We start from the raw sequence: 27387 nt of genomic DNA, 5'->3' as shown, positions 1-27387 counted from the left end.
AAATTTGTTTTTCTCAATTGCCCAATAATTCAGAAAATTCTGTGGCCCCTTCCGTGCAATAAAAAGTGATTGGCGACTGTACTTATTTGCATAAAAGGTCGAATTTCAGTGCTCGAACCTGACTGTATCGAACCCGTTTACATCGAATGATTCTGTATATCCAACATTTTCTCAACACGGTATGGTTACAATTAGTACATATAGCAAAAATTACGCTTACATCGAAAAAAAATAGCCGCAATACCCGATATGTAGAATGTCACTCTAACATGAGAAGCTGTGCGATGCATGCTGCACTGAGTGGGGTCTCTACACTGAATGTACTGAATATTCAAAAAAATAGAATACAGTCGAACACGACTGCATTGAACCCGTTTACATTGGATTATTCTATATATCGAACAATTTCTGGACAAGGTGCAGTTACAATGAGTATATATAGCAAAAATTATGCTTACATGGAACAAAAATAGCCACGACTCCGATATATCGAACGTCAAGCGGTGCAAAAGTGTCCTGAGAAGTTGGCTTTCCCTCGTGCCGGCAGGGAAACCCAGCAGCGCGGCTCCATCCAACCTCTCTTCCTACGGTGACCACGCTGCGTCAGGCGAGCGTTGACACCCTCCTGTAAAAAATGATTCTGGTCCACCTGCAGCACTTCTTCAGATGGTCAATCAGAGGCTCTTGTGCTCTCCTCATGCAAGATGGTGCAAGTGCGAGTTGTCTCGCTGCTTTTCTGGTTCATTGTGTGTGCGCCTTGTGGGCCTTCTCCCGCAGTGTTGCCGTGATAAAGCGGCAGAATTTGCCTTTCACCATGAAGCTCGAAATCACAAATCGGGATAAAGTGAGAGTGGGCACAATGAGGGAAGCAACGATGGTCATTTGCCCAGATCCTCCAAGGTGATTGGTGCACTCGCACTATAGTCCGGCACTTCTGCATGGATGGGGAAGGTTGCGGCCTCAGCTGCTCCAACTCTTTAGACGATGTGGCGAAAAGTGTGTGCGTCACAGGCAGCGAAATTGCCCAAGCAGAAGAAAATGCGTGACTATTTCATGCGAAACTAAGCTAGTTTTATCAATAAAGTGATTTTATAAATAGTATGTGCTTTTCTGACGTCCAATTCTTTAGCAGGCTTATATCGAATTATGCTCTGTATCGAACTGTTAGGCATTTTTTTTGCAAGTTCGATATAACCAGGTTTAACTGTACAATGAAATTTCGATATAACGAAGCAAATTGACAACTTTACTGACTTCGTTATAGTCAGGTTTAAGTGTGTAGTACTTGTTGGGGGGCTAGTTGGTGCATGTTTCCAGATTTAGAGGGTTGTAGCACTGAAAAAACACAACACATAGCAAGTGAGACGGAACAGGCGCCTGTCCCGTCTCGCTTGCTATGTGTTGTCTTTTTTCGACGCTACAACCCTCTAAATCGGGTTTAAGTGTACTTCACTTGTTTGGAACAGGTGACGTAATAACATTCTCACTTAGATGTGAATATTGTCTCTACGAAATATCAACTGAAATGCGAAAAAAGTTTTTTCTGGGAAGCAAGCTGTGTCTTACTCCCGTAAATCTTGTATAGGTGCCAGGAGTGTGATTAACAGGAAGTTTTATTCAAAATATACTTGATTTTAAATATACTTGGACCTTGAAATACCTACTTTATGTTGTTGTTCAGGGTATGTAGGTCTAAGCATATAGGTCATCGAAAGGCTGGCTATCCTACAGGAAAAAAATAAACCTTTGTCTCTTGTTTCGCCTTTTCATTCCTGTGCACCGCAGATCTTGTCAGCAGCTACAGTGATCGCCAAGCACACATCGTCGCTCTGCAACGCTTGCCGGGTGGCCTCATCTAAAACCACCAACCCTGTTGCAAAACGCCACTTCGTCCAGTCAGCAAAGGACGTTGCGAGTGCCACGGCCAGCCTCGTCAAGGAAATCAAGGTCGGTGCGCTATTCTTTCATTAACTGCAGCATCGGGGCTCATGGCTGCCTTGAGCACTTTGTCCAACTTGGGTACCATGACTTGTAGTTGTAGTATACTTATGGTATGTAAAAAGAAATAAAAAAAAATAATTTTTATGTTACTGTTATCATAGTGGCCACGTCATTCCGCTGGCAAAACACTACTAGGTAGTGGCACTCGAAGGTGGACAGAGGTGCTTGTGAGCCAATATGTCCATTCCCTCCGCCAATAATTAAGCTTTGGCTTTTTGAAAGCAAACAGCTGGTAACATTAGGTTCAGTCTCATACGATCTGCAGCATCCCTTCTTGCTTCAGTACCACTGTTTCACTGCATCAAAATTACACATTGTTTCACCTAGAATTGTATACTGTCGATACTTATAAAATTAAAAAAAAAATTCTTTAAAATGGCTTTTTTTTTAAAGAAAATTATCTGCACATTCTGGCATGTTTGTGAAAGCAAATGCATTCTAATGGAGCTTCAAAAGGGAAAAACATTTGCCTGCACTACAAAAATTGACCGGCCACGGCGGCCGCATTTCGATGGGGGCGAAATGCGAAAACACCTGTGTACTTAGATTTAGGTGCACAGTAAGGAACCCCAGGTGGTCGAAATTTCCGGAGTCCTCCACTACAGTGTGCCTCATATTCAGAAAGTGGTTTTGGCACGTAAAACCCCATAATTTAATTTTTTTTACAAAAATTGCCCTGAAAGTTTTACAGACAGAGAAATTAGTTTTGACTAGATTACATTAATCACACTTCAAGTCCTTTCGAGAAATAAATTGCTACATTAATGCTACCATGCTTCATGTGGGATAAATTACCTGCATCCCTAGAATGGAGTAATATGAAGCATAGTGTAGCCCACGCCACCTTAAAGTCCAACAAAAGTATTGTCATCGTTCAAGCCACAATAAAGATGAATGAAGTCTCTCTTGAGCAATTTTTTTTGCGCTACAGTCGAACCCACTTATAACAATTCCGGTTTTAACAATATATCGGTTATAACAAGAAGAAGCTGCTTCACTGTCAACTTTTGTACGTTTTAACCCGCCTACTACAATGCCCCGATGCCACATTATCGGTTATAACGATGAAGTTTGGCTGCTGGTTGTCCGAGCCGAAAGGTAGTGAAATGCGAAATCCTTGAAAAGAAAGAAAACAAGAAATTTAAGCCACTGAATGATTGGCCACTGCTCCAAAAGCCACCGCGCGCTCTCTCCCGACGCCCTTCCCCCCCTCCGAACATGAACAGGCTGCGCGCACAGCTCGGCTGCGCGCCCACAGCTCTACGCCACCCCACGCTCCGAAATACGAATGGATCATGCTAACTGCACTGCTCGCAGGTTGCTCGCATGTTGCTTGCTGGTTCCTCATTCTGCGTTCTGCAAACAGCTTAATCGCTCGCGTTGGTCTTCGTTGTTTGTGTCGACATCGTTCCTGGCCACGCGGTTTCTCGCAGCCGAAACAGAAGATGGCTGATTCGCCCGCTGATCATCGGGAATGTACGACGTTGCCAGTGAAAAGAAAGTGCATGTAGATTTGGAAACTACTAAGTGCTTCTAACCGATGAGGCGATCATTGCGACCATGCTTGCATCAGATAGCGACAGCAGCGATAATGCGTTAGGGCAGGCTGCCTCACCGTTGTCCTCACAAGAGGCGTGGCAGATGATTCAGTCATTCCAGGGCTTCGTTTTCACGAGGAACTTTCCTCTCCACTATGGGGAGCACCTGGATGCCTTGGAGAAGGATGTTGGCAAGCTTCGTGTTGAGCATGCTAGGCTGAGGGACGTAAAGTTTTCTCATGCAAGCCGGTGGGAAGTATGTGTTGAGATGCTTGTGGCGATCTCACCTCAGCGATTCTTCTGGATTTCTCAAGCTGATTTCGCAATGTATAAAAGGCCCCTTTAGGGGCCACCCGTGACAACTCTTTGCAGTTGTTATAGCAGTGCCCTTCTTTAACGCCATCAGCCGTTACTTGTTACACGTGAGCAGAGCGCCCAGGAAACAGTTAAACAAGTGAACACAGTCAGCAGCCGGATTGAGAAACGTGGTGGGGAGGGGCACTGGCCTCCTCGCCGTTATAGTTTTCTCACAACAGCTCTGCCATCCCCCCCCCCCTTTTTTTTAATGCAACCCAGTTATAACAATTATCGGTTATAACAATGGAATTTTCGTGGCACCTGATTATTGTTATAAGTGGGTTCAACTGTATAAGCAAAGAGAGTCCAAGCCCGTTTCTCCCTAGATCTATTCATTCAAAGGGCATGAAGACATCTGTTAATCACAGCTGTGTATTCATCTTCTCTGTATTCTTGTGTTGCGCACGAGGCACCAATACGTGTCGGCTTGGTGGTGCTCCGGCAGCCCGAGACATGTTTTGTTGTTTTCCTATGGCGTGCTTTTTTAAGAGAGCGACGGGAAAGTGAAACGAAATGAGCTGGTGGGCGACGCCGGATGCCGCCAAAGCAAGACGTGATGCCCACATCGCGCCGCCTGTAACAGGGAATGGTGGTGAGTTTGTATTATCGCCACTTACTAAAAGCATACACTATGCTACCAATGCCACTACGCACATCGTTCTGTAAAAAGATGCTTATCGCAGTAGGTATGGTGGCGATAGTTGTGAATGCGGCATGCGATGACCAAGGCGGAGATTTGCTAGTACCGATATAAACTGTGGGTGACGTCGTTTTCACATGAAACAGGCGGCTATATACTGGGCGCGCTTCACACCTTTTCTTGCTTACATGGGATCTAATGGCCGGAAAACGTATACGATTCAGGGTGTCTACCAACCGGGAAAACCGGGAAACCCGGGAATTCTCAGGGAATTTGAACACTCTGGAAAAACTCAGGGAATTTGTGCTTCTATCAGGAAAATTAGCTGTAACTTTATTGAAAGGGAACGAAAGTCGTGTTAATGCTGGCTCCAGTAACAGAGGAATCGCAACGAGTCGTCATTGACGTCGTGTCATCGGCACGATGTATTGCCAGAGTAGTTAACGACCGATTTTCTAGACGCCCGATTTTTCGGACATGCCCGATAATTTGCACGGTTTTGCGGCACCACCACGTACTCCATATAGTCAATGTATATTGCCCTGACTGCAGGTCTGAAATGGCATTAATCAAAGCCGCCACCGCCGCTATTTTGATTATCTCGCCGCCTCGAACCGGCACTCTCGCAGGCAGATCCGCTGGCAGCCGTAACCACCACCGCGGCAACGTTAGGCCTAGCTGCTTCTATGTTCGTTATTAAGCTTCTTGCCGTGCGGTGCCGTGTTTTTCATTGAAAGAATTCGCCGCTATCACCAATGGCACCGACTCCGCCTTTGTAATCCTCGCGATTGGCTTTGAAGCTCGCAGAGCACAGCGCGTTGCGTAATGCCTGTCTCCGAAAGTTAGCTTCGCCTCAGTACATTATTGTTAGGCGGTGAAGCATAACAAGCGTGGGAAGGGGGCAATTGTCACGGGACACAGTATGTATTCCTTAATTACACATGCGTGCACCACGTCTCCTGTCACAGTACAAGCCCTGATATGCCTAACAAGCGTACTGGCAGGCCTTCAGAGCTTTTTCAGACGTGCCTGTGGTAATTTTAGCCCTTAAAGGCAGTTAAAGACATGCATTAATTTTTTTCAGACTGCCCGTTTTTTTTTTTTTTCAATCTTTTTTTGCGGCCCCTCGGAAGTCCGAAAAATCAAATGTATGATCCATGTGGTGAAAGCGTGGTAGAAGGAGGATGAGAACAGAACTGACCGACGCACTGAGGAATTAACTGGAAAGGAAGGGTGCCGCCGCCTTTTTGAAGGAGCTTGAGCTAAAGAAACTAAGTGTTGGCTGACGCTGAGATACAGGTGTCCCTCATCCAAACCAAAATAAATGGTTTAAGCAGTGAAACCCAACACTGAGATGTTGTGTACGGGCTGAGAGTATGTCAGGACAGTTGAGGTTGACTTCTCAGCTGCTGAGAGAGAACCTTAGTTGTGACAAAGTTCAGGACCTCATACAGATGATCTTGCTATCAGTTGATAGAAATAGCTGATATTAAAAAATATTTACTTATGTATGCATCTCCTTTTCATTCGTATTTGAAAATGTTCGACTCAATTTGGAATGGGCTTTACCATTTCTTTCGCTGTGCATTTTACTAACACCTTCCTTCTGTTTTCTTTTTAAATAAAATAGGTATTACTCCTTACTATTCAAACTGGATTAAGTCATTTTTTTGTGTCAGCATGCTTACTAGAGAGTGACAGCATCGGGCAACGTCGTGTCAGCCTGTCTTGACATAAAACAAAGTTCTGGCTCATTCAGGGAATTTCGCAAAGGTGCTCAGGGAAAACCTGGAAAACTCAGGGAATTTGGAAATGTCAACTTGGTAGACACCCTGCGATTGCAGTCTGCAGCAAGGAACGGGGGGCACATTTTGGTTATTGCCTATTAAAAGCGTGCGCTACACTACCGACGCCACCACGCGATGTGAAACAGATAGGTGAAGATGCTTATTACAATAAGATTAGTGGTGATAGCTGTGAATGCCATGTCTGACGACCCCAGAGAAGATTTCGTGGTACCGAAGTGAGAAACTGAGTGTGCACCTGCATTTTCATGTGAGACAGGCCAGCAAGGCGAGTATTGAGGTGAAGCTGCCGCAGCGGGAAGCTATATACTCCATGATAGAGTGTGTAAGCGATACTGAACGAGGATGTAGGAAGAAACAGATGCACAGAGACAACGTTGTCTCTCTGTATCTGTTTCTTCCTACGTTCAGTTAGGCTTACACACTCTATCATGGATTCAAACCAACTAGCCTGCCAACGTGGTTTAACAAAGCTATATACTGTTCTTCATCGCATCCGCCTCGCATATTTTCTTGTTTACATGGGATTTAGTGGCCAGGAAACGTATCCCAGTGAACCATTTATGTCCCGTAGATCTCCATAGAACATAATATTTTGGGCATTGAACACATCCGATATATATATATATATATATATATATATATATATTTCTCCAAGCAATATTACAAATACCCAGGGAGCCATTTATGTCTCATAGATGCCCATATAACATAATATTTTAGACAGTGCACACATCTTGTAGATATCTATTGTCACGATCCACCCGGGTTTGTGAACAAGGGAGGGCTCAAAGCACCCTCCGTTAGACGGATGCTCCGCAGCATGGTGGTGCTGAACGATGACTGACCGCCGAGCAGCCGTGCTCGGCGGTGCAGTGACCAATGTTGCTTGCCGAGCTTAGCAAGCCACCAAGCCTGGCGGCTAATGAACATAGGGGGCGTCACGTGACGCCTGAGGGGGCGTCACGTGCTTGCTACACCCCTTTACCCCCAGTTTGTTTGTTAAATAAAAGAAACAAATGTCCATGTTCAAAATATGAGGCTCTGCCTCCACCCTAGCTGGGTCGACGGTGCCTGCTATCCAGGCAACTAACGGTCTGGTGGCTTCCGCCGTCGAGTACTCTGCCTGGGCACCGGTGTTGATGGGTCGGGTGTGGCAACGCCGGGTGCCGCCTGAGCCAGCCTCGTTCCATCCAGAGGGTCTGTAGTGGTCGGTCTTGTGAGTGGTGCCAGGCTCAACACCGGTCCAACAGGTGCAGCACCACTGGCAACGGTTGCCGCCTCCGAGGTAGGTGGTGCTCCGCTGAAAGCGACTGGTACTGCCGCTAGTCCTTCTGCAGGCTGGAACTCAGAAGTGGCAGTCGAGGGTGCTGACCAGGTCCTGAGGCGAGGCCTGACGTGGTCGGCGTGTCTGTGCCACATGGCCCCGTCTGGCATGCGGACGAGCGGCGATGAAGCGCTGGCAGGAGACACCACCTGTCCAGCAGACCAAGGTGGGCCAGCATGGAAGTTCCTGGCGAAAACTGGAGCTCCCGACTTTGGCAAAGGCCCGGGACGGCAGCCTTGGTCAGCAGCCAGCTTCTGCTTCAGCTGCTTCAAGAGCACTGTGGATCGGAGGTCTGGATGCAGGATGTCCAAGGGTGTCTTGACCATCCGACCCAGCAGGAGCTCACAGGGGGCACGGCCAGTGACATTGTGGGGTGTGGTCCGGTACTGAAACAGTATCTGGGCAATCTGCATCCGGAAATCCCCAGTCTGGCTCTTCTTGAGCTTGTCTTTGATGGTTTGCACCACCCGCTTGGCTGCACCATTTGAAGCAAGGTGGTACGGCGGAACCATCATCCGGCGGATTCCATTCTTCATCAGCCAGGCCAGGTACTCTGTGCTGGTGAAAACAGGACCATTGTTGGACACGATGACATCCTGCAACCCCTGGGCGGCGAAGACCTGTCGTAGCGCTGCAATGATCGCGCCTGCTGATGGAGTGGTGACTGGTAGAACCTCCACCCACTTCGAAAAGGTGTCCACCACCACCAGGAAGTAATGGCCCTTGAAGGGTCTCCCAAAATCCACATGTAGGTGGGACCAGGGTCTCTGTGGGAATGGCCATGGGGTGATTTCCACATGACGCAAGGCTTGCTGATGCTCCTGGCAGATTTGGCAGCTCTGCACCAAGTGAGCGATGTCCTGGTCCAGGCCAGGCCAGCAAACATGGGACCAGGCCACCATCTTGGTCTTTTCTACGCTAGGATGACCCGTGTGCAGCTACTGCAGGACCCCAAACCGAAGACTTTGTGGGATCACCACCCTAGAACCCCACAGTAGGCAGCCCTGCTGCAAGCTCAGCTCAGCGGCCTTGTAGCTATAGGCCTGCTGCACTAATTCCTCTCCACAGGACACCGCCTTGACCACCTGAGACAGGACTGAGTCCCGGCTGGTCGCTTGAGATACTGCAGGTCTGGAGAGCACCTCCGGGCACGCATGTTCCAGCATGAACACTTCAGCTGCTTCTGGCACAGCATCAGGCACCTCTGGCAGGGGCAGGCTGCTCACGGCATCAGCAGGTCCCAGGTCCTTTCCCGGACGGTAAACCAGCTGGTAACTGTAAGCTGCCAGCCTCAAGGCCCAGCGTATCACTCGAGGTGATGCCTGCACAGGAACTGCCTTTTCAGGCCCCAGCAGCCCCAACAGTGGCTTGTGGTCCGTGACTGCCTTGAACTTCCGGCCCCACAGATACTGGTGGAAACGTTCGACACCGAACATGAGGGCCAAGCCTTCCTTGTCCAGCTGGCTGCAACATTGCTCTGCAGCATGAAGCCATCGAGAAGCAAACGACACAGGGCGTTCCTGGCCATCTCTGTCCCGGTGTGCCAGGACGGCTCCCACACCGTACGGCGACGCATCTACAGTAAGGACGACAGGCTTGGCAGGATCGAAGTGCACCAGCACTGGAGCCTTGGTGATTAGCTCCTTGCTGCACTGGAAGGCCCGGTCCTGCTCCTTCCTCCACACCCATTGCTGACCATCTCGAAGCAGAAGATGGAGCGGCTGTAGATGCTCCAACAGGTTCGGCAGAAAACTCCTGTTGAAATTGATGAGGCCGAGGTAGCTCTGAAGCTCCTTCTTGTTCTGGGGCTTAGGTGCCTTGAGCACAGCACCAACTTTGCAGGGAGCCGGGGCTAGGCCTGCCTGGGAAATGACGTGTCCCAAGTACTCAACGCTGGGGGCTAGGAAAACATACTTTTCCAGCTTGAGCTTGAGGCCGGCGTCCTGCAGTCGTGCCAGGACGTTGTGCAGGTTCTGCAGGTGGTCCCACCCTCGTCCCGGAGCAGCGAGTCCAGCTGGTCCCCGGAAACAGAGGCACTCGCTAACCCTCGTAGTGCAGCAACGAACTGCCCGAGGGTCTCTCCTTCCCGGCGGCTCCGGTTGTTGAAGCGGAAACGCTCCATTAGTGTGGACGGTGCTGGGTTGAAATGGGAGCGCAGTATGGCGAGCAGATCACCCAGCGTCCTAACGTGCGGCGTGGCTGGCTTGAGAAGGTCGAGCAAGAGGCTGAAGACGTGGGTCTCGCAGCTGGCCAGGAAAATGTCCCGCTGTTTGGCCTCGGGTGTGTTGTTTGCCCGGAAGAACACGTGGACTTGCTCCTCATAAATTTACCAGGCGGTACATCTCCCTCGAACGGCTCGAGCCTTCCGTACAGCGGCATGGCGGCAGCAACGGGGGCGGTGTTTCGCCACTCGCAGCGGCATGGGACGATCTGTGGGTACTCGTCGCCAGTGTCACGATCCACCCGGGTTCGTGAACAAGGGAAGGCTCGAGGCACTCTCCGTTAGACGGACGCTTCGCAGCGTGGTGGTGCTGAACGATGACTGACCGTCGAGCAGCCGTGCTCGTCAGTGTTTCTTGCGGTGCGGTGACCAATGTTGCCTGTCGAGCTTAACAGGCCACCGAGCCTGGCGGCGAACGAACATTATGCCTGAGGGGGTGTCACGTGCTTGCTAAATCTATATTTCTTCAAACAAATTTGCAAATGCGTACTGTAGATAATCTAAGTTCCATTCAGGTCACGCTCCTTTAACGTTGATAGGATGGCACATTTGGACGTAAGTGATCTCTAACAGATGTCCCTTTTAGGGATACAGGAGGTTCATAGAACATCTAATGAATCTTTCCTGTTCACGCTATAATGAGCTGCATGCCTGCAAGTCCCACAGTAGATGTACTATCAACTACAAATTAAATGCAGACAGCAGAGCGTGGAACCGAAGCATAACCGAACACACATCGTGTGGTGTAGGCCAGCCATCATTGTACACATGCATATGCATGTGGTTTTGATGCGGAATGTGGAGCTGCTTGTCCTAGTGTGATTACGTCTCCTGTATTTTGATTGAAGCTTGTTTTCTCACCTCGCCGTTGCAGTGCCATTCCTATCTACGATTACTGTCAAGGTGGCTAGCATTGTTGTTGCTCCTATAGTGGCAATACATTTTTGGTGCTATTGAAATTACGTTTAGACATTAGTAGCTTTGATGGCGGTAACAAAAGCAAAGCAATGGACGTTAGGAAATTGTGTGCATGCCAGCTGTACTATGGTACAGATGCGGCAATGGTGCTAGCCACCATAACAGTGTCCTGCCAGGTGGGAATGGCACTGCTGCGAAGAGATGAGAAAATAACTTTCGGACAAAACATGGGTGATGTTTATCGTAGTAGGGCGAGCAGAGCTGCACTCTGCGCAAGAAACACATGGCCACGCATGTCCACAATGACTGGCCAACAACATACGCTGTCCAGTGTTCGTCACTTGTCCTCAGTGGTGCATCTCTTTGGTGTTAAATAAAGCTAAGCAAATTACAGCACAGTTCTTTATGATAGACTTAATTAAGGCACTTGGACCCGTGTCCTTTGTCGAAATCACTTGGAGATATGGGTGAACCAGCCATATCTCCAAGTAGGATTACAATTGATGTAGTGAAGGTCGAGAGTGGAACCCTCGACCTTTGGTGGGAGTCGAACACACAGCCTGTGGTGTTAATTAAATCAAAGTTAAGGCATTCGAACCTGTTGTTTGCGTGGTTCGTGCAAAGGAGCAGACAAGTTTCCAGGGGGGCGAGTCACGTTTATTGCCACATGTTCATTGGTGCGTGGCTGGTCGAGATAAGCCTGCAGGCAGGTTGTGGCGCACGCTTTTTATACGTTTCGCGAGCTTGCACATTATTGACCTGATGACAAACTGCAGCACTAAGCCGGACATCACAGAAACCACGACCCAACATGAAGATATGGGCAAACCGGCACTCGATCCCACGACCTTTGGGGGAGAAAGCAAGTAATAAGAAATACATTTGAACGAGAATGACAAGTAACTTAATGAATGTCTTGTGAGCAACCAGGCTTTTGCCTTCGTCCTCTTTAGCGTATGCTAAAGTGACTGTCAACTTTTATATGTTGTCCTAGCGCTCATGAAAATGTGAAAACTGGGCTCACAAAATAGGAGATTGTAATTTAATTTCTTGTGAATTATTACAATTTCTGTAATGGCTACATGAAGAAAGTGAGTTCAGTAAGCACTAGGTAAAAAGCGCACAAGTGAGACTCACAATGTCATACCAACGTTACTTTTTATTTATACAATGGATGAAGCTTTATTGCAAAAACGATTGGCATCCAGCCAAGGCACATGTATGAAAATATTCATTGCAAGTTCTGACTGTGTCATCATCATCATCATCAGCCTAGCTACGCCCACTGCAGGGCAAAGGCCTCTCCCATGCTTCTCCAACTACCCCGGTCATGTACTAATTGTGGCCATGTTGTCCCTGCAAACGTCTTAATGTCATCCGCCCACCTAACTTTCTGCCGCCCCCTGCTACGCTTCCCTTCCCTTGGAATCCAGTCCGTAACCCTTAATGACCATCGGTTATCTTCCCTCCTCATTACATGTCCGGCCCATGCCCATTTCTTTTTCTTGATTTCAACTAAGATGTTGTTTACCCGCGTTTGTTGTCTCACCCAATCTGCTCTTTTCTTATCCCTTAACATTACACCCATCATTCTTCTTTCCATAGCTCGTTGCGTCGTCCTCAATTTCAGCAGAACCCTTTTCGTAAGCCTCCAGGTTTCTGCCCCATATGTGAGTACTGGTAACACACAGCTGTTATACACTTTCCTTTTGAGGGATAGTGGCAACCTGCTGTTCATGATTTGAGAATGCCTGCCAAACGCACCCCAGCCCATTCTTATTCTTCTGGTTATTTCAGTCTCATGATCCGGATCCGTGGTCACTACCTGCCCTAAGTAGATGTATTCTCTTACCACTTCCAGCGCGTCGCTACCTATCGTAAACTGCTGTTCTCTTCCGAGACTGTTAAACATTACTTTAGTTTTCTGCAGATTAATTTTCAGACCCACCCTTCTGCTTTGCCTCTCCAGGTCAGTGAGCATGCATTGCAATTGGTCTCCTGAGTTACTAAGCAAGGCAATATCATCAGTGAATCGCAAGTTGCTAAGGTATTCTCCATCAACTTTTATCCCCAATTCTTCCCACTCCAGGTCTCTGAATACCTCCTGTAAACATGCTGTGAATAGCATTGGAGAGATCGTATCTCCCTGTCTGATGCCTTTCTTTATTGGGATTTGGTTGCTTTCTTGGTGGAGGACTACGGTGGCTGTGGAGCCGCTACACAGTGAAACCTCGTTAAACCGTAGTTAGCCGGAGCTCGGGAAAGGTACGTACTAAACAGCAGTACTGTTTAACTGAATAGCATGAGATCGCCCACTTACCTGTCGAAAACGGAACTCGGAGAGAGTGCGATGAAAGGGGAAAGACATGCAGTATTTATTAACTTCGCGCGACAAAAGCGTTATTTTCGTTTGATGCCGCGGCGGCCTAGCACGCCGACGACAGCGGCCTCAAACTTACTGAAGCTGCGTGTCAGCTTTTCAGCCAGCCCCCTCTTCTCGGCAAACACTCGCATGGCAGATTCCTCGTTGGCGTTACGTATTCACCGTGCACGTGCGCAGTAGTGCTGCAGAAGTCCCGGGGGCACCTTTTTCATTGCGGGTGCCGGAGTTTGGAATAACTTTCATTTGGAATAGAGTTACGTTATCGCATCCCTATTGTCGTCGCGACGATTGCATTCATGAGGCTGACGCAACGCGCAGCTTATGCCACTGTCGGGCCTGAATCGCCCGTGCTATCGCTTTCCATGTCGTCCTCGTCACTGTCGCTAGTCGACACTTCGGCAACAACAGAGGCAACGATGGCGAAAAGTCGAACCTCATAGCCGACATATCTTCGCGGTCAAACGCACAGGGCGCTTGGAGGCCGTTGCTCCGATCTCTGAGGCGTGTTGTTCTGCCGGGCCGCCTGATGGAGATGGCGCAGCGCCGTGTTTGCGCGACGAAAAGTTCAAACGCTACGTTTTAACCGATGCGTACGCAGTAAGCTGCTACGGTTTATGCGGATACGAAACACATTATGTTCAATGGCTGCCGAGTCGGGGATTTGACTTTACTACTTTTAAAACGAAACTACTGTTTAAGCGGGTACGGTTTAACGAGGTTTTAGATATCTTCCAGTATTTTTACATATGGCTCATCTACACACTGATTCCGTAATGCCTCCATGACTGCTGAGGTTTCGACTGAATCAAACGCTTTCTCGTAATCAATGAAAGCTATATATAAGGGTTGGTTATATTCTGCACATTTCTCTATCACTTGATTGATAGTGTGAATATGGTCTATTGTTGAGTAGCCTTTACGGAATCCTGCCTGGTCCTTTGGTTGACAGAAGTCTAAGGTGTTCCTGATTCTATTTGCGATTACCTTAGTAAATACTTTGTAGGCAACGGACAGTAAGCTGATCGGTCTATAATTTTTCAAGTCTTTGGCGTCCCCTTTCTTAAGGATTAGGATTATGTTCGCGTTCTTCCAAGATTCCGGTACGCTCGAGGTTATGAGGCATTGCGTATACAGGGTGGCCAGTTTCTCTAGAACAATCTGACCACCATCCTTCAACAAATCTGCTGTTACCTGATCCTCCCCAGCTGCCTTCGCCCTTTGCATAGCTCCTAAGGCTTTCTTTACTTCTTCTGGTGTTACCTGTGGGATTTCGAATTCCTCTAGGCTATTCTCTCTTCCACTATCGTCATGGGTGCCACTGGTACTGTATAAATCTCTATAGAACTCCTCAGCCACTTGAACTATCTCATCCATATTAGTAACGATATTGCCGGCTTTGTCTCTTAACGCACACATCTGATTCTTGCCTATTCCTAGTTTCTTCTTCACTGTTTTTAGGCTTCCTCCGTTCCTGAGAGCCTGTTCAATTCTATCCCTATTATAGTTCCTGATGTCCGCAGTCTTACGCTTGTTGATTAGCTTAGAAAGTTCTGCCAGTTCTATTCTAGCTGTAGGGTTAGAGGCTTTCATACATTGGCGTTTCTTGATCAGATCTTTCGTCTCCTGCAATAGCTTACTGGTTTCCTGTCTAACGGCGTTACCACCGACTTCTATTGCGCACTCCTTAATGATGCCCATGAGATTGTCGTTCATTGCTTCAACACTAAGGTCCTCTTCCTGAGTTAAAGCCGAATACCTGTTCTGTAGCTTGATCCGGAATTCCTCTAGTTTCCCTCTTACCGCTAACTCATTGATTGGCTTCTTGTGTACCAGTTTCTTCCGTTCCCTCCTCAAGTCTAGGCTAATTCGAGTTCTTACCATCCTATGGTCACTGCAGCGTACCTTGCCGAGCACGTCTACATCTTGTATGATGCCAGGGTTCGCGCAGAGTATGAAGTCGATTTCATTTCTAGTCTCACCATTCGGGCTCCTCCACGTCCACTTTCGGCTAACCCGCTTGCGGAAAAAGGTATTCATTATCCGCATATTATTCTGTTCTGCAAACTCTACTAATAACTCTCCTCTGCTATTCCTAGAGCCTATGCCATTTTCCCCCACTGACTTGTCTCCAGCCTGCTTCTTGCCTACCCTGGCATTGAAGTCGCCCATCAGTATAGTGTATTTTGTTTTGACTTTACCCATCGCCGATTCCACGTCTTCATAAAACTTTTCGACTTCCTGGTCATCATGACTGCATGTAGGGGCATAGACTTGTACCACCTTCAATTTGTACCTCTTATTAAGTTTCCCAACAAGACCTGCCATCCTCTCGTTAATGCTATAGAAGTCCTGTATGTTACCAGCTATTTCCTTATTAATCAGTGTCACGCATAAGTTAACGCCTGGTACGCTTGCTTTAGCGGGCGGAAGGAACACACGAACGCAAGATGCAGCACACACGTAACATTCATTCAATAGGCTATTTTAGTAACAGGAACACACGGTAAGGTTCAACACTTATTACACACGGAATGCGTCCTCCCTTGCTAAGCTTTCCACTCACACTACCGCGTTTACAAACGTTTGTGCGGCGATCGTCTATTCGCTGTAGTAGTGGCGCTTACAGTACCGGTTGTGTTCGACGCGGGTATCGGCGTCCCCCCGGTCTGTGGTCCGTCGATGCTATCTGGTCGTCGTCAGTCGTTGTTAGTGTCTGGCGTCACCGATGCCCCGGCCGACGTGACGAAGGCACGGTCGCTGAGGGGCTGTCGCGCTCCGGCAGAGCGCGGCTAGTGCCGGCTGGCGCTCCCGGTGCGCGCCGGCCCAGCGTAGTTCTCCGGACGGGACGGTGACTGGCTGTAGCCAGCCTCCGCGCGTCTACGTTCAGCGGCACAAACGCTGACGTGTCCTGGCAGGTAGGTCCGGGCCAGCGGTAGTTCCGGGGACGTCGGACATCTGCTCGCCGAGCCTGGTACTCGGGCGGGACGTCAATGTGTCGCCTAGGAACTGGGGCAGGACCCAGAGAGGCGACCTTCGGCCGTCTTCTCCTGGAACGCTGCGCCCTGGCCACCACGTCCTTCCCTGCGCGCGCCCCTTCTCCAAGATGGCGGCTCCACGCGTCCGCTCCACTCCTTCTTCCTCGTCCTCTTTCTTCGTTTACGCTTGTCACTCCTGACAATGGCCCCCCTGTTTTCCGAGTTTTCGCTCCACGAAAACTTCACTCACTGCTCATCACCTCTTGGGTTTACACTGACACTGCACTTCCTATTCACCACATCACATGTAACTTCACTTCGCCACTTCTTAGTTCACACGTCACTGCACTCCACTGCACTTCACTGCACCCACACGCACATCACGCAAGTTTCTGCTGAGTCTTAACACTACGTCAATTCCAACGACAGCACCATTCACACGGCATTGTATTCCGCGAGTGTTTGAGGAAGACTCTTTAGAAGCTCTAAACACTATATGCATGTGCAGGAAGCTGTTCCCCAGTATACGAACATGTTCACGAAGTAAACACGTAAACGAACATATTCTGCAAAGTCAGTGATGTCCTTCGCGGCACGTTCACTCACTTAATCCGAGTACTCCTGCCTACCGGTTGTTGTCTGACATCGATACAGCCCAACAGGAAGCTGTGCACTAGTCCTGACTCTCGACGCTGGCGCCTCATCGCGACATTGCCTCGAGTAGAATGATTTAGATGAAACCAGGAGTCGGGGCGGGACCCAGCCCTGCATGCCCTGGGCTTGTCAAAGTGGTCGGACACAGCGATGATGCGTCCATTGCTCTTCAATTCTTGAGTCCGTCTTTTCTCACATACGCTCGGTTTAGACATCATGCTTGTTATCTTTGCCTTCTGAGGCGTAATTTCTGTTGCTGGGATGTCTGCTTGGTAGGGGCTTGCAGCAACCAACTCTGTCATGACCATTCCGGCGTCCTTTTGAAATGGTTGCTCAATAATAGGCGTAGTCCCTAGAGGTACCTTTGATATCAACCTTTTTGGTGTGTTTCTCTGACATATCTCGCAAGACGTCACAAACCGTTTCGTGTCACTTTGCATGCACGGCCAAAAGAATTGTTCTGATACTCGGCTGGTCGTCTTCCTTACTCCTTGATGGCCAGCCATAATAGTGTCGTGCGCCAGCTCGAGCACTGCTCTTCGTAAACTCACTGGCACTACTAGCTGTCGTGTTTCTCTTCCATCGTGAGTTCTGGCTATTCGGTAAAGTAATTCTCCAACCTTCTCAAACTTATGTACGGCCCGGCCCTTCTTATTCTGAATCCATTTCCCTAAAATTTCAAAATAATGTCGCAGCGTACTGTTCGCTTCTTGCCTTTTCTTCATTTCTCTCGCGGTATTATCGATGCCGGTGCCTGAAGTATTCTTTATACCGACATCTTTCCTATCCTGGTTCCTTGTGCTTTTCTCTACTGACAATATTCTAGCTTCTCTGGTATACGGATCCGAACTTCTTTCGTTATCTCTGCCCCCGGCTTCGGTGGATTCATGCTCCATCCTACATGTAATCTGGATATTGGGAAAACTCCAGAGGGGATCTGGATCATCCACTCTTCTGACTCCTGGCACATTCCCAAGAATGACGTCGTAAAGCGGTTCTTTGACGCACCGGGCTTCAATCCAACCGCAATAATAAGGCGTCAAAAGCAACACACAAGCCATAGGCATTCGTCGTACTGTACCATCCGCCAATCGAACTGGTGTTTCTGTATCAGTGATATCTCTGTCCGACACCATGGATTGCTTTACCAGAACAATGTTGGACCCAGTATCTCTTAGTACCGACACTTTTCGTCCCTGCAGCATTCCCACTACTACTGGCATCGAGGTCTCCGGGTCTTCCGACCTAGGAACCGTCATGACAGCACTTGCCTTGTCGCTGGGCTCCTGTTCCATTTTCGTCCTGTCACCATGAATGTGACTTTTGCTCGCAACAACACAAGCAGTCTTATTTTCTGAATTAGCTCGACAGGTTTGTATTGTATGTCCATGCCGTCCGCACCCCTCGCACTTCAACGTCGAACTTCGAGTACGACCCAAGGGACAATTCACAGCCCGATGCCCTATCCTGTCACACATAAAACATTTGATTGTGCTTCGAGTCTGGGCTCTCTCATCTGGTGTCTTTTTATCTTCCTTCCCCTTTCCCAAATTCCTTTGGCCTTGGGCTTCTAAATACCGGTCGGCGTGTTCAGATAGTTCAGCCAACGTCCTCAAGTTGCGTTCTTTCAGGAATATTGCCACGCCCTGATGACATGATGCTAGGAACTGTTCTGCAATCATGTTGTCCCTCAAGTCTTCAAATGTCTTCTCTATGTTAGCCATCTCCAACCAACGATCAAAGTAGTTGGAGATGCGAGCGGCGAATTGCTGGCCTGTCTCGTTATCGTGTGGCTTGGAGCTTCGGAATTTATCCCTGAAACCTTCGGCCGTTAGTCTGAAGCGTTGTAGGAGAGCCTTCTTTACCTTGTCGTAATCTAGTGCGTCAGTCGCTGACATCCGGCTGTACACGGCCAATGCTTCCCCCACAAGACACATACTCAATCCCGTCGCCAGTCACTCTTCGGCCAGCCTTGTCCAGTTGCTATTCGCTCGGAACGCTGCATGTAGGCATCTAGGTCATCTCGCCTTTCGTCAAAAGGGGCGATAAGCTTTTGGGGACACACTGTCGCTATTCTCTGAGGTAGCACGTCTGAGCTATTTCCTGCCTCTTCTCCACTGTTACTCATGCGCAGCTTCAATTTCTTTTCTGTAAGCTCTTTTTCCAAAATCAAATTCCTATACGCACGCTCGTCCGCATCCTTCGCTCTCCCCTCAGCGGCCTTGGCTCTCTCTTCCTCTTCCTTCGCAGCCTCTCGCGCCTCTGCGCGTTCTTATCTTAATCGCTTCTGTTCCTCATGATACAGTGCTATTATGGCCTCAGCCGACATGCCCGCGGCATTCCCTGCCGTCATCAAACGTTCAAGGTCCATTCCGCTGCTCAAGACAACCCGAGGCACATGACGAAGTTAAAGGGATCCTGGCAGGCTCGCCAATGTTGTCACGCATAAGTTAACGCCTGGTACGCTTGCTTTAGCGGGCGGAAGGAACACACGAACGCAAGATGCAGCACACACGTAACATTCATTCAATAGGCTATTTTAGTAACAGGAACACACGGTAAGATTCAACACTTATTACACACGGAATGCGTCCTCCCTTGCTAAGCTTTCCGCTCACACTACCGCGTTTACAAACGTCTTTGCGGCGATCGTCTATTCGCTGTAGTAGTGGCGCTTACAGTACCGGTTCTGTTCGACGCGGGTATCGGCGTCCCCGATGTGGTGTCCGTCTGTGGTCCGTCGATGCGATCTGGTCGTCGTCAGTCGTTGTTAGTGTCTGGCGTCACCGATGCCCCGGCCGACGTGACGAAGGCACGGTCGCTGAGGGGCTGTCGCGCTCCGGCAGAGCGCGGCTCGTGCCGGCTGGCGCTCCCGGTGCGCGCCGGCCCAGCGTAGTTCTCCGGACGGGACGGTGACTGGCTGTAGCCAGCCTCCGCGCGTCTACGTTCAGTGGCACAAACGCTGACGTGTCCTGGCAGGTAGGTCCGGGCCAGCGGTAGTTCCGGGGACGTCGGACATCTGCTCGCCGAGCCTGGTACTCGGGCGGAACGTCGATGTGTCGCCTAGGAACTGGGGCAGGACCCAGAGAGGCGATCTCCGGCCGTCTTCTCCTGGAACGCTGCGCCCTGGCCACCACGTTCTTCCCTGCGCGCGCCCCTTCTCCAAGATGGCGGCTCCACGCGTCCGCTCCACTCCTTCTTCCTCGTCCTCTTTCTTCGTTTACGCTTGTCACTCCTGACAATCAGGAATCCGACTCCTAGTTCTCGTCTCTCCGCTAAGCCCCGGTAGCACAGTACGTGCCGGCTTTTTAGCCCTGTATATGCTTCTTTTGTCCTCCTAACCTCACTGAGCCCTATTATATCCCATTTACTACCCTCTAATTCCTCCAATAACACTGCTAGACTCGCCTCACTAGATAACGTTCTAACGTTAAACGTTGCCAGGTTCAAGTTCCAATGGCGGCCTGTCCTGACAAACAGGTTAAAGCTGGCTGTGTACAAGCAGGTTAAATGTGGTTCTAAAAAAAAATAAACATAGAACTTCAATAAAATATTCTTGAAAATTCAGCTTGACTAAAACAAAACTAATGAGAAACAGGTGTTAACACTCAGAAAACGACTAGCAGTCACAATGCCACAATTATATTTAGAAAATTAAAACTGATTAGTAGGAGCTAAGGAATGATACTAAGGAATGACCAAAAGAGTATGGCCTGCATGCCAGCACCTGCATCTGGGGCCACGAGATTCAAGATAGAAAGTCACTACTTTCAAGCTATCTTTAAAAAAATATACTAAAAGAAAATCCACACAAGCAGAATCCAGAGGTGGAATATTCATCTTGATAAGCAACTTGCTCAGGCAGCTTCTCACACCATGAGAGTGCCAAAAGAATAATGCTGCTGGGGACTTCGAGATAAGCATTGCAAATGAGAAATATCTCTGACACTTGAAGAGGTGTGCTAGGAATCAAGCGATGCAAACATGTCTGAAAATGAAATACTAAAATGTTGCCCTCGGGACATTTCTATAAGTGCTTCACAAGGCACACAAACGCACCACAAATAGTAGTCAGAAGCACAGCTCTAAATTTCAGTACACAACTGTACAGTTCTGCCTAGTATTTACGTACTTGGGCCATGGTCAACCGAACAAAAATTGAAAAACACACCAATGAAGCGCACTTCATGCTGCTTGCATGCGGTAAATTACCCTGCACTTGCGTTAAAGTGCACTTGCGTCGAGGCGCATACTGATGTTATATCTGTGGCAATGTGAAGTAAAAAATATTGCTAGTTCAAGCTTGTTTTTTCTTGATAATCTGTCCAAATATATCAGGAAGTTAAAGATTACATATTTTTAACAGTGTACTAATAGATATGACTGAAAAAGAAATCATTTATGTATGAAAAAAAAGATGACGTAACCGAAACCGGAAGTTTTGGCTTTTCATGCACGGTGTCCAGCAGCACGTGCAGAGGTCGTGCAGAATTGCTACTGATAGCTACGTTACAAAAGATAAATGCGGTCATAACTGAAATTCTCGGCTTTAATACTTCAGCATGAATCTTTTAAAAATGAACAGATGAATATTCCGCAATTCAGGAGCACATAGTCCCTCTCGTAGGATCTCGAACATGCACATGATGGAGAAAAACAAAGTAAATGCCCGGCCAAAGTGCTGGAACAGACGGAGCAGACAAGAGTGCGATTTTTCCTTTCCCAGGTTCTTGTTGTTGGGCGTTGGAGACACTCTGCTTGTATTTCTCCAGCACGGTGCGTTCGCCTGGTCACGACGCACTGCCAGTGCGCAGAAGCTTTGGATGTGCAAGAGATGTCCAAATCACAAAGACATTCGATGTCCTTTTGATGATGCCTGACTGCCATTTACTAGTGAAAGATGTGAACTAGACATAGTTAAGTTGTGGTACATCCAGTGCATATTTGTGGTTTGCTAGTATACGATCACACTCGAAACGAATGGCGGTGCGTTTTGGTTATCGCCTATTAAAAGCATGTGCTATGCTTCCGACGGCACTCGGTGCTGTGAAACAGATAGGCGACAGTGCTTATCGCAATAGGATTGGCGGTGATAGCTGTGAGTGCCGTGTGCGACAAGCCCGGAGAAGATTTGCTGGTATGAGAAACTGAGTGCGGGCGTGTGGGCGAGTATTGTGGTAAAGCTGCCGCAGCGGGCAGCTATATACTGTTCTCGATCGCACTCGCCTCGTGCATTTTCTTGTTTACACGGGATCTAGTGGCCGGAAAACATATCATACGATCGCAGTTTGGCGACACATTGAACGTTGGTGCCAAAAAAATCGTGTTTTCTGGGAACATATGAACCGATAAAAAAATTACCATAACTCTATTGGGGCCATTTTTTGTGTTCTCAATTGCGATCGTTGGCCCTGGGAAAACGTACATAGCAGGAATGTATCAACGCAGTTCTACTGTATTTATTTATATTATGTCCAATGAATAGAATCAAATGCTTTTTTTTTTTTCTCTGAAGCTGAAGAAATAGCAGTTTTTCCAAGCACCAATGGGGTTTTCAGTTTAATAGTTGGCGATACTGTGCTTAACGGCAATATTTTATTGCTTAGAAAATTCTGCTTTCCAATTTTCTTCTAGAAAACAGGAGGGGTTTTCATCTTTATGGCAGGTGGTTTCTGCGGGGTATCATCAGCTCGTTGGGCCAATCTGTGTGATGGACAGAAGTGGGAAATGTGCTTCATGTGACGATTGGCACCACTATGCAGCGTGAACGGAGCCGCATGGGTCGACGATGGCTGGTGCCTATGGTAAAGAGTTGTCAAATCGGGAGGCCCACGGCATGTTCGCGCGACACCCCTCTCCGTCCCTTCTTTTCATAGAGTTTCATACAACAATTACTAGAGGGAACTCTGTTGCTAGTGACATTGATTCACAGTGGAGGAAAAGAACTGGGAAGCTTACCAGCAAGTATGCGGCCTCTAGGGTGGGCAACACAGCAACAGAAACGTCAAGCAGAAAGTCAGAGAGGCTAAAATAATCTCATGAGTGGCGGCAATGGAAAAGAAACCTGCCATGAGTAACTACTTAAGAGGAAAAAATGAAATCAGGAAAGCAACCATTTATGATAACTCAAAGGGAAGCTCATTACCTTTCGAAGCGAGATCGGGATGCCTTATAAAACGCACCTATAAAGTGAGATATAAGAACGGAGAAGAAGCATGTGCTTGCTGCGGTAAAGCTAGGGAAACTATGGAGCATGTTTTATTAGAATGTGAAGATGTCTGCCCAGCGGTCAATTTAGGCATCACTGGCCTCCTTGAAGCCTTTGGGTTCAGCGAGAGCAGTGGAAAAGCAAACATGTCCGCAATAAGGATCAGTAAGAGGCGATTGGAGGATTGGTGAAAGAAAAATAGGGAAACAACAAAAAACGGGGACGTACAAAAGCACAGTTCGCAGTAGGGAATCGGAAAATTTGGTTGTGGGAGTTCATAGCGTTTTCTTTTCTTCTTTTTTTCTTGCTTAACCTGGGTAAGGCATTAGGCAGTATAATAGCAAGAGCTTGGTGGCGCAACCCACCGCTCCATTCCAAAGAGGACGCTCATAACATCCCTCCATCCATCTTACAGGAGCTGCAATTGGGGTGGTGTTCAGCCAGCATGGGAATTATGGGAAGTACATGGATTTGCCTAAACTTCCTGCTTCTGGCTTCAAACGGCTATGCGACTTTGTAAACTCGTAATTTTCAACTAAATACTGTGTATTAAACATTTAAATAAACATTATTAAAACTGTCTGATGGCAAGATTCAAGCACAGGACCGGATATAGAAGCCATTACGCCACAGACGCATGCATCGACAAGCGGCATAGAACGCCCTTATGACTTTCTCGCGGGCAATTGAACGCGTTGAGATGCTTGGCGCACTTCAATTTAGCCGCCTGGACAGGCTGGACCACTGCAATTAGTAGCAATCATGTGCATTTGCAGAGTATTCTGCACCTAGAAAAGTATACATTGCTCTGAAATTTTGGACCATGAAGATAGGTAAAGCGTGTGAGTGTCTGAATCCACAAGCATGAAGATCAGGCAGGTCCGTGTACTTCCTGTCATTTCCATGGCGGCTAAACGATTGCAGTGCAACAGTTCCCCCTAGTAATTATTGTATGAAACTCTCTGCTCCTTCCTTCTTTTTTTTTTTCCGTCCACGTCCATCTTCCACCGGGCAACTGCACCTGCAGCCAGCACTCATCCCATTATGGCCACATGACAAGTTTGCGAGCCTGCCATGTAAATCCGATGCTAGTCTTGTGACAAGTCCCTCGAATCTACAAAAAGAGACCGATATGCATCTATGAATGGCGTTCACAACAAGCTCGGGGACTTCGTACGGTGTTTCGCAAAAATTGCGGCCGTGAAAAACAGTCATTCAGTACACTCGCTTTTGTTGGCGAGGCGGTTTGTTAATTTTCTGAGGGTCATGCAACCAATGTAAATAGATCTGTGTTGATTCAGTACGAAACCGTAACTATAGCCAGCGACACCCAATAACGCAGCTCTGATTAGGTCTAACAGGCTAGGCAGGGCTGTGAATGGTGTTTCTGAGACGAAAATTTTTTGCTCACCGATGTGATAGTGGGCCACAGACTCACAGAAAGCTTGTCACTATTACCATATTTACTCGAATCTAACGCGCATCTTTTTTCTTGTAAAACGGGTCCAAAAATTGCATGTGCAGTAGAATCGAGTACAACCCTAAATCCACGTTACCATATCGCCATCGGCATTCAAAACAATGGCTGCCTTGTACGCGCTTGTAGCCTAGCTGCCATAGCTTCCTCCATGTGCATACCTCCATGTTGTGCGTGTAACCAGGCGCTGGTGTAACCTAGTCTACCGCCTGTCTTCCCATTTTCTGCATTTATTCAATCGGCATGGAAGCGCCGACTGCGAAGACACGCCGAGTCCGTCATGATGCCGCATTTAAAAGGAAAGTTATCATGTGCGTGGAGATTGGATGGAAATCGGGCCACCACCACAGGCGTTCGGAGTTCCCGAAACTTGCGTGCGGGACTGGCGCAAACAGAAGGAGAATATTTTCGCCAGCAAAGCAACAAAAAAGGGTTTCAGTGGACCGAAGCAGGGCCATTTGCCGAAATAGAAGAGCTGCTCGCGGAATACATGCAAGAGCAGCGAGCGGCACAGTGGCCTGTGATGACCGATCTGCTCAAAGTACGGGCGATGCAGTTAATCTTACAGAAAGGGCTAATGTGGAGTGACTTCAAAGCGAGCAGGTGCTGGCTATCAAATTTTCTGAAAAAAAGAAGGCTCTTCTCTTCGAAGGTGGACAGGGATATGCCAAAAATTGCCCGAAGAATATGAAGAGAAATTGCACAGTTTTCAGCAGTACGTTTTGAAGTTACGCCATAGAAACAGCTACCACTACAGACAGATTGGAAATGCCGATCAGACGCCGCTCTACTTTGACATGCCTGCCACCACAACCGTTGAAAAGGAGGGGGCAAAGCAAGTGCGCGTTTTGTCTTCTGGCCACGAGAAAACTAGTCACCGCAATGCTTTGTTTCACTGCGGATGGACATAAGCTGCCCCCGTATCTTATCTTCAGACTGAAGACGCTCCCGAAAGGAATCGTGTTTCCGAGTGGCGTGATTATGTGCGCAAATGAAAATGACCACGTACTTGGTCGCTGACTGGATTGATAATGTTTGGCAGAAGAGACATGGTGGCAGTTTGGGTCTGCGCGGGATGCTTGTGCTCGACGCGTTCAGGTGCCACCTTGACCAGCGCATCAAGGACAAGCAGCTGGCTGCATGCAACACTGACTTTGTCGTGATACTCGGTGGCATGATATCACAGCTCCAGCCGCTCAGTGTTTGTTTGAACAAGCCAGTGAAAGATAGAATTCGGATGCTCTACACCAAATGGCCTGTCAATGGCTGCCACGAATTCACGCCCGCCAATAAAATGAAGCGTGCCTTGCTGCAGGACTTTGCTGGATGAGTGCAAGATGCATGGTGCATGATCCCGTTTGCCATGGTCAACAAGGCCTGTAAGAAGTGCAGGATTTTGAGTGCCATGGATGGCACTGAGGATGAAATGCTTTGGTCTGTTGATGTGATAAGGAGTTGTCTGATAGTAATGACGAGTGATATCTGTTGCCCCACGCGACTCTTACCGGTGCAGTGAAAATCTTGGCAGCAAGGTACGCTGCTTCCATTTGTGTTTTTATTCATTGCAACTTTATTGTATTGGGAATAAATCTATTTTTCCAAATGAGAGAAAATAGTATTTCTATATGAAAGCATGAGGTGCACGGTATTGTACTCTTTTTTTTTTTGGTCATGGAAGACAGGTGCACGTTACAATTGAAGTTATCATTCTTTTTTTTTTTTTTGGCCACGGGAAATGAGTACACATTACAATCGAGGGCGCATTAGAATCAAGTAAATACGATACGTTCCTATATCAATGATTGGCCACGAAGTCATATGTAGCAGTTAGATTGACAACTGTTGACGTGGGGTGTGGGTCTGCGGGTGACAATTACCGCAAGTATGCATGGCATGGTGTCAAATTCGCATTTGGGCAGAAAGTTCTCAATTACGCAAATCTGCATGTGTGAGCACTGAACATGCATATCAGATATGGTCGGCGCACCTTCCGGTGTCTGATCGGCCCAATCTTTGCACAGGCCTTCGTGCTTTGCATGCGCACTGTTTTTGTTGTTCCCTTTGTCCGTGTAGCGTTAACCGTTCTGATCGGTCCAGTCTACATGGTCGAATTTAGTACCAATAGAGATTGCACAACGGGGGTAAGCTACACGCATCAAAGTACAGGCCATGGCCTGGTCATTCATGGAACATACAGGATATTCGAAAAATTGAATACTAGATATTCGATTTGTGAATCGAATTATTTGAACATTCATTATTTGATTCGAAATTGAATATTCGAATATTCGCACGCCCCTAGTTTATAAAACAGTGATGGGAAACCAAAACGAAATTGAGCTGGTGGGCAATGTGATGCCACGATGCCGCCAGAGTGAAGCATGGTGCTCGCTTCATGCGGCTTGCAGCAGGGAATGGTGCCATGTCCGGCTTATAACCCATTAAGCACGTACAGTATGCTTCCTATGCCACATGTGTTGTGAAACAGGGAGGTGAAAGTGCTTATCGCGATGGGTTGGCAATGATCGCTGTGAATGGCGACGTGCGATGACCCACGAGGTGAGTTGGTGGTACCGGAATAGGAAACCGAGGACAGGCGACATTTTCATGTGATACTGACAGGTGAGTATTGTGAAAAAGCTGCCATTGTGGGTGCCTACTGGCCTCAGTCGCATCCGCCTTACACTTTTCCTTGTTTACATGAAATCTAGTGGCTGGAAAACGTATCATATGATTGCAGTTTGGCAATATACTGAATGTTGGTGCCGGAATACTGTGTTTTCCAGCAATGTACCAACCAGTAAAAGGAAGCGTAACTGTATTGGGTCATTTTCTGTGTTCTCAATTGTGTACCTTGGTGCCGGGAAATCGTATGAAATGGGA

General features: G+C 48.0%; 1 protein-coding gene across 5 annotated transcripts in view; it reads left to right on the top strand.

The window, feature by feature from the left end:
• rhea (Talin_middle and talin-RS domain-containing protein rhea) overlaps positions 1–27387 on the top strand; it is a 439862-nt gene that overhangs the window by 224205 nt on the left and 188270 nt on the right. For all 5 annotated transcript variants that reach the window (XM_075693866.1, XM_075693865.1, XM_075693867.1 and 2 more), the window contains one exon: positions 1786–1947. In XM_075693866.1, coding sequence (XP_075549981.1) covers positions 1786–1947 — 162 coding nt within the window. The remainder of the gene's footprint in view (positions 1–1785; positions 1948–27387) is intronic.

Source organism: Dermacentor variabilis, chromosome 5 (assembly GCF_050947875.1).
Source record: "Dermacentor variabilis isolate Ectoservices chromosome 5, ASM5094787v1, whole genome shotgun sequence".
Classification (NCBI taxonomy): domain Eukaryota; kingdom Metazoa; phylum Arthropoda; class Arachnida; order Ixodida; family Ixodidae; genus Dermacentor; species Dermacentor variabilis.
Note: the sequence above shows the minus strand (reverse complement) of the source record. Positions and strands in the feature narration are given on the sequence as shown.